At 49.7% G+C, this 8,136-nt stretch overlaps 1 protein-coding gene across 2 annotated transcripts in view; it reads left to right on the forward strand.

The window, feature by feature from the left end:
- The first annotated feature begins 420 nt into the window (after positions 1-420).
- SCAMP5 (secretory carrier membrane protein 5) overlaps positions 421-8,136 on the forward strand; it is a 24,206-nt gene continuing 16,490 nt past the window's right edge. Inside the window, exon 1 of one of the 2 annotated variants that reach the window (XM_045285831.1) lies at positions 421-499. In XM_045285831.1, coding sequence (XP_045141766.1) covers positions 436-499 — 64 coding nt within the window. In that variant the 5' untranslated portion in view covers positions 421-435. The remainder of the gene's footprint in view (positions 500-8,136) is intronic. The other variant, XM_045285830.1, reaches the window with a different exon arrangement.

The raw sequence follows: 8,136 nt of genomic DNA on the forward strand, positions 1-8,136 counted from the left end.
GCCATCTTCGGGTTGCGCGGGGGACGTGCGCACTGGCCTGGCCTCCATCCAGGCTTCGGAGTGGGGAGTTGGGAGAGGCGAGGTAGCTCATTTCTGTGCGGGCAGGAGCTGGTCATGAGGATGGGTGTGAGATGTTGGGAGCCGACGCCTTTCCCAGCCTGGAGGAGCTTCATGTTTGGGGGTTGGGGGAGCTCTGGTGGAGTAGCCGCCCGCCCAGGCGCTGCAAACAAGTCACGCCCGAGCTCCCTGATGGGACAGCCGGGAGGGCTAGGACAGAGGACAGAAAGGGAGTTGCTAGCCAAATAGGAGACTTTGTGAACAAGACGCGAGAGAGAACCTTCCAGAGTAATGTTACAGGCAAGGACATGGAGGTGGGGAAGAAGCGCAGCTGTCGAGAGTCGTCAGCAAGCCCTTCCAGCCGTGTGATCACCAACCATGCCAAGGGGTCTGAAATGGGGAGAATTTTGCAACAAAACGCCCCACCTGCTCTGCATTCAAGGTTTGGTGCAGTGTTTTGCTCCGAAGGGGAGGTGGTTCTTGCCCAGGCGTGATTGGTGGAGAGAAGCTTTTGTTTTGGGGCAGTGCACGGGTCTTGCTGGTTCAGGGTTAGCATTTGGGACTGGATTCGCCTCCGGATAAAGCCTCCAGAACCGAGAGAAGCCCCACGAAGAGTTAGTGTGGGTGTGGGGTGTGGGGCGTCCTAGGAGGGGTGCTTTGGAGGGAGGCATTGGGATCTGTCTGGCCCTAGGAGGGCTGCCCGCAGGCCTTTGGATCTGTGGGTCCCTCTTTAACCTGTACTCTAGTTATGTGAGCACCTGTGAGCAAGTTGCTTCTCTCTGGGCATCTCTTTGCCAGCACCTTCCTCTAGGGATGAAATAACAGGTCTAAGTACTGACCTCCCCTGAGGAAGCGGCTTGTTCTGGTTTAGCACTTCCCTCCTAGGGCTCCCCCTCCTCCCTTTCCCTTTCCTCCCACCTCCCCTGTCCTTTTCCGCCACCCCACTTCCTTTCTGGCTTAGGGGCTGGAGGGGCTGAAGGTTTCCTGGAGGAAGTGTGGTGCAGCCGGGTGGAGGATGCCCTGGGCTTAGCCTGATTGGGGGAGGGCATGAGAGTTGCCTCACTCCCACCCTTTGGGAGTGTGCCCAAGTCTTAATCAACAACGTGGATTGACTGAGCTCTGTGTCTGCTCTGTGCCCGTCCCCCAGCTGTGAGGGGGCGAGAGAGATTGGATACGAATGCGTGAACATTTAGTGCCCAGTAACTGGCTCAGAATTTAAGCAAAGGGTGCAGAGCGTCAATGTCTGGAAAGGTCTCCCAGATGGGGTAGGAGCTGAGCAAATGAAGGGACCGCAAGGGGTCCCGGGTTTGGGGGCCCTGGAAGCAGTGGAGCTAGATGTCACCTGCATGAGGCCAGCCTGGGGTAGAGAAGCGAAGAGGGAGAGCCAGCAGTTTGTCGCTGATTGGCACAAAGCCTTCAATGTCAGACACAGGAACTGTAAGTGGGGACTAAAGCGTCATCAGCGAGCCAGTGATGGGATGGCCAGGAGGCTGCTGTTTTTTTGAGGCTGGTTCATACCTCTATGACTCCAGGGATATGGATGTGGGGCAGGAGATGGGATCAGGGAACCCGAGGCCGAGCACCAGGGAGGAGTTTCGGCCTCAGTAGATAGGCTATGGGCAGGTAGGAAGAAAATGTCCTTTTCTATGACAAGGATAAGGGGCCCAGTCTTATCTGAACCTCGTCCTGCATGCTTGTTCTCTTCCACCTCTCCTTGAATTTCTTTCTTCTCTCCTCTGTGGCCCTTACTGTCCCCACCATGGGGGCATCCTGCCCTAACTCCACAAGAAATAAAATACATTACAGTCTGGGTTTCTTGAGCAAGATCCAGCTGGTGTATTTAGTATCTTCTTTAGAAATGAGGTGTTTCCTTAGTCTTAGGAGCCCTGGTGGGGCTTGGGTTAGGTCTTGGGCTGCTAATTGCAAGGTCTGCAGTTCAAACCACCAGCCACTCAGAGAGAAAAAGAGGAGGCTTCCTGCTTCCATAAAAGACTTACAGTTTCAGAAACCTTATAGAGCAGTGGTGCTCAACCTTCCTCAGGCTGTGACCCTTTAACACAGTTCTTCATGTTGTGACCCCCCAACCATAACATTATTTTCGTTGCTACTTCATCACTGTCATTTTGCGACTGTGAGCCCCTGATAAAATGATTAAAAAAATTTGGGGGGGGCGACTGTTATGAATCGGGCAACCCCCAGGTTGAGAACCATTGCTACAGAGGGTTGCTACGAGTCTGAACCAACTCAATAGTAGTGGGGGGGCTTCCTTAAGCCTATACCTTTGGAGGCAGTAGCACTTGCCTATTATGAAAGAGTCTCAATTGAGATCATTGCTGTGCCCCCCTTCTTGCAAAATCAAAGAACGTTGGTTTGTAGAGAGCAGTGATTGCCACCTCCCCAGATGTCCACACACACGCACACACGTCCACACACATGCACATATGTAAATAAATGTAAAGGCTAGCCTTGAAATAAGGGAAGAGCCTGGGGCTTTTCGTCCCTGTGCTCCCAGCTTCTTGAAGTCCCCCAAGCCCTAACCTTTAGACACAAAGGAGCCAGTCTTGCCCTGCACCCTGGCTTTGAGCTCTGGCTTCTGCAGTGAGTCATGCTTTGCTGCACTGACTGTGACCATGGGCACACCATTTGGAGACAGCCCGGCACAGGACCAGGTGGAAGGGGCAAGGCTTGGGCGGGAGCAGGGTTAGGAAGGAACCTGTGTTTTAGTGACTGCTCCGTCCCCGCCCCCCCCTCGCTTACCTGGAGGACTTTAGTCTCACACGCCATGTTCCACTGCCCCAGGAGAGGCTATGCCTCCTTCCACCACCCTTTCCATCAGCCTCTCCTCCATCTGCTGCTCATTGGCACCGGGGACATTGTAAGCGCTCAGAGCCTCCTTGGATCACACTTTCACTTCCCCATGTCCGGCTCTGTGACCTCTGGGAGACCTCTAGGTCCCAGGTCTCCGGCACTTCCATTTTGTCTAGCCTGTGAGGGTTACCCCGTCGTGCCCAATCCTCCTGAGACCCCACGGTCCAGGGTTGTCACCACTCTCTGCTTTGTACTCTCCACTACGTTGATAGGCGCCCGTGTGTCCCACACCACCTTAATTCTACGCTCAGAAGTAGGGAGCTTCTGGAAACTAGGGCAGTCTCCTGCTTCCATGCCAGATCTCTAACCCCAGCTATCTCTCCACCAGGACTAAAAGCCTTCCCTCCTGTTCCCACCCAGCTTCCCATCCATCCCATCCCATCCTATCCTGTCCCATCCCATCCCATCCCATCCCATAGCAGAGGCATTCCAAACGGGCCTTTTGCTCCCTTCAAGGATGGATGGTGCGTGTGTATGGGGAGGTAATCCCCTCCCCATGATCCTTCACTTCTCTTGCATTCCAGTAGGAGTGGCCCTCTTCCAGCGCCCCCCACTCTGAGGTCCGGATGCCAGCTCTTTCTGTCCCCGAGGTACCACTGCCTGTTAGTCCCCTACCGCCCTCCTGCCCCATCTACTTACTATATCTTTAACCCCTCTTGTTTTCTCTAATACTTTCCTTCTTATTTATACATAGGCTCCAGACTCCTCCTGAAAAATCTTTCTAACTTTTCCCTTGAGCTGCTGTGGTTTTAAACCTCTGCCTTTGTCTTTTCACAAATATGATAGTTGACCCTTATAGAAATGTTAGAAAATTAAGGTCAAAAGGAAGGAGACCACAATCAAGAGACGGTGATGACTGGTAATTGGGAGTGAGGGTGGCTAATGCCTCAGTGTGGTTGCTGACACTCTGTCCTTGTAACATGTCAGCCAAGCTGCTCACAGAGATTAGTCTGCTGGACTTGTCTCCGTTCTTATTGTCCTCATTTTGGGCAGCCTGGCCTCTTCCCGCCACACTCCCCTGATACTGTGGCCTCCTAATTGTTGAACCAGCCTGTGCCCTCCCCGACTGCCGATGGCCAGTGAGATTGTTAGCACGGGTGGCCAGTCACACAAAAGATAGAGCGAGATCTGCATTCATTAACAGGAACAATTTTCGCAACATACTCTTTGGTGGAAGAAAACAAGTTACAAAGCAGCACGTGTGGAATGATCTAATTTTTGCCTCATGCTTCCCCATATGTTAAAAACCAAGAGCTCCCCAGAACAAAATCATACTAATGTGTGTGTGGGGGTGCAGAGTGGAGACCCAACGCCCATCTGTAGATAATAGGACATCCCCTTACAGAAGGGTAACAAGGAAGAGATGAGCCAGTCAGGGTGCAGTGTAGCACCGATGAAACATACAACTTTCCTCTAGTTCTTTAATGCTTCCTCCCACCTCCCCCACTATCATGACCTCAATTCTACCTTACAAATTGGATTTGACCAGAACATGTACACGGGTACAGATAAGAGCCTGCAACACAGGGAATCCAGGACAGATAAACCCCTCAGGATCAATAATGAGAATAGAGATACCAGGAGGGTAAGGAGAAAGTGGGGGAGAAAGGGGGGATTGCGCACAAGGATCGACATAATAACCCCCTCCCAGGGGGACGAAGAACAGAAAAGTCGGTGAAAGGAGACAGAGGATGATGTAAGATATAAAACAGTAATCTATATTTACCAAGGGTTCATGAGGGAGGAAGTGGGGGGTGGGGAGGGAAAAATGAGCAACTGATATCAAGGGCTCAAGGAGAAAGAAAATGCTTTGGAAATGACGGCAACATATGTACAAGTGTGCTTGACACAATGGATGCATGTGTGGATTGTGATAAGAGCTGTCAGAGCCCCCAATCAGAGTCTTTAATAATAAAAACAAACCAAGAGCTCCCCCCATCCCTCAAGACAGCAGTAACAAAGCAGAAACCCCACCAGCACCCTGTTAAAGGAGTGGTTTCTGAGAAGGGGGATTGTGGAAGGACTCTCATTTTCGTTACTACGCACTTTTAATTTTTTCAAAAAAAGAAAGTATAGTTGTTGTTTAAAACAATAGGTAAAAAGCAACGTGAGAAGGCCATGCTGCTTGGTGGAGTGGGGTCAGTGGCAAAGAGAAAGATGGAATGAGATCTGTGTTGCGGCTGCAGTAGGGGCTCCACACAGCAGCCGTGGTGATGATGGGGCAGGGTTTTGTTCCATTATAAGTAGTGTTACTAGGAGTCGAAAATGAAAAAACAACAAAAAAGCAGGCTATGTAGCAATATATAGACATACCTCTACTCTCAGCCTCTTTACCAACTCCGAGCCTGCTGCCCCGCCCCTCCTACAGCACTCTGCACCCAGTATGCCCCTGCTGTGTGTAACTGGTTGCCTTGGCCACTTAGAACCCACAAACGGGTACGCATGATTTTAGGGTTTATTAGGGAAGTAACAAGTTACAATGCAGGTTCAGAAACGACTCTGGATACAGTCCTTCAATCAGACAGCGATCGATCTACCCAGTAAACAAGGCATACCCCAAACCAGCCTCACTGCCACTGACTTGATGCTGGTACTTCGTGTGGCCCTACAGGAGAGGGTCGAACTGCCCCACGAGTTTCCAAGACTGCAACTTGTTACAGGAGTAGAAAGCCTTGTCTTTGTCCCAAGGAAGGAATACAGGTGCTTCATTGTGTTGACTACTCTGTAGTGTGCCATTTCACCTGCTTTGCATCACCTCTTTGCAGCCAACTCAAGGGTGACCCCAGGCATTGCAAAGTACCTTTTGGCAGTAGATTGCCAGGCCTTTCTTCTGAGGCGCCCAGGGCTAGCTTCAGACCACTACCTTTTCTATTGTGGCTGAGTGCTTACCAGGGATTCCTGCATATCATGTTAGGAGGCACACGCTGTCCTTTTGTCCTATTATCAGAAATGTTAAGTTTGATCCCTTGGTCTGCTCGGCCCTCTCATAGAAGAACCTGCCCTCTATTGTGATTAAAACAATCTGAAGATGGCAATCCGACTGATTCTTCCTCCCCAACAACCTTTTACTGCAGTGTTCTTGCCTATATCGATGTAGTGGATCCAAGTGGTCCTTCCTTCTACAATTCTGGGAACATCCTCTCCTCCTCTCTCCTCCTTTTGTGCACCACTGTGAACTTGTGCATTCTGTCCCTGCAGTCTGTAGCCATCCATTGCTGGCGTTCTTAGGGCTGTCTCTGACGTCGCACGTTGGACTGTTTCATGCACTCATGATGACAGACCTTGGGGTGGACTTTCATTGAGAGCTGCCAGGGGTTCACGTTCTGTTATATTTGCTTGTTTTTATCGGTAGGCATTCACGTATCCATTCACTTCTCCTGGCTCAATTGGAATGCACTTCAGACATCATCACACTTTACCCCAGATACCTGAGCACACATACTTCCTGAGAACAAAAACATGTCCCTGCTTAACCCAAGAAACGGAGCATCGACACAGTATTCTCTAGTGCAGGGCCTATTCCGTTTCCCCCACTTATCCCAGGGAGATCCCTTATGTGTTCTTCTCCTGAGCCAACAGCCATGCAGAGATTAGAGGTGACTGTTTATTGCCGTGCATCTTAATTTTCTTTCATTTAGAACCATCCCCGACCTTCTTTCTTTAAAACGTACAGGGTGTTGGCATTTTAAGTGTTTTAGGCCAGTTTGGGTTTTACAATGCCACACAATTTGGATTTGCCTGCCTGTTTCTCATGATTTGAGTTGGGTTGAACTGCCCCCGTCCCCTGCCCCCCACATAAAGAAGCTCTTATTTGAGGTTTAACATGAAATCCTACAAATAAAATTAGTATGACCACAAATCCACATAGAATCAAAACACAGATAGCAAAGGACAAAGTAAAAACAAAGAAAACTAATTGGCCTCTATATACAGTTGAACCCAATTGTGTCCTGGACACTAAAAAGCCTTTTACAGACTACTCATCTTGGCTCCACAGCAGGCCAAACTTCGGCTTTGCCTTGCAGGACGGGTTGCTTTAGCATGTCCCGTGTTCTCCAACGCCCTCCTTTAGTGTGGCCGGTAACTGTTGTGGTGATTGCCTCCCCCTCGATATGGCCTCTGTTGGCCACTGTAGTCCGCATATCTTTGTCCACATCCATAGTTCCCATAGTTATACTCAGTATAATCCTATCTGCTACAGCCAATATAGTTCTGATTGCCACCATAGGCTCTATGATATATTATAAGCACTATTATAATTTCCATAGTGTTTTAGTCTGGGTTGACTAGAGAAACAAATTCATAGACACTCATATGTGTATAAGAGCTTTCTTTATATAAAGAGTAATTGTATATTAAGAAAACAGCCCAGCCCAGTCCAGATCATGTCCATAAATCCAATATTAGCCCATATGTCTGATACCAGTCTGTAAATTCCTCTTCAGACTCAGGCAACACATGCAATGACTCAGAATGCAGGAAGATCACAGTCCTGTGGGTGGAAAGTCTTGTGGATCCAATGGTGGTGGAAGCATCTCAGTGCTGATGTGGGTCTCCACGTGGCTCCTCCAGCTCTGGGGCTCTCGTTCCATCAGCACAGCTCCATGTGTTTTGTCAGCAGAAAGAGGAAGCAGGGAGAAAGTGGGTCTGGCTTCCAGTGAGCTATTTATCTCCCTAGCACCTCCAAATGAGGTCATCAAGCTTCGACCTGATTGACGGGCTAAACTCCACCCCTTCACTCCTAGCAGTCTCAAGTTGACTCCAGATTATATAACTGCCACACATAGCCTTGATCATAAAAGTCATTAAATCCTTGGTTCCAGTTTTGGCCCTGAGCTTGTTCATGACCCCAGTACCTCCTCAACCACCAGCTGCAGCCCTGCTCTCCCTTTCTGCAGTCACTGCTGCTGCCTGTCCACCTCCTTGGGCTGTGCAGCTTTGATTTCCCACTTCCCAGAACCAGTTTGGTGGTATCCAGCTTCTTCACTGGCTCGTCATCTGTGTATGTGCTAAAACACAGTCCTCTTTTTACATTTGTGAAAAGATCAACATTTTCAGTCTCTCCGAAGGCTCAGATACATTCTTTTGAAATGTTCTTAAGAAGTATCTGAGTGTGAAGAAAGCTGATGGTGCCCGGCTATCAAAAGATATAGCGTCTGGGGTCTTAAAAGCTTGAAGGTAAACAAGCGGCCATCTAGCTCAGAAGCAACA

Source organism: Echinops telfairi, unplaced genomic scaffold (assembly GCF_000313985.2).
Source record: "Echinops telfairi isolate 266 unplaced genomic scaffold, ASM31398v2 ScPeMD7_7475;HRSCAF=8513, whole genome shotgun sequence".
In the NCBI taxonomy this organism is placed as follows: Eukaryota; Metazoa; Chordata; class Mammalia; order Afrosoricida; family Tenrecidae; genus Echinops; species Echinops telfairi.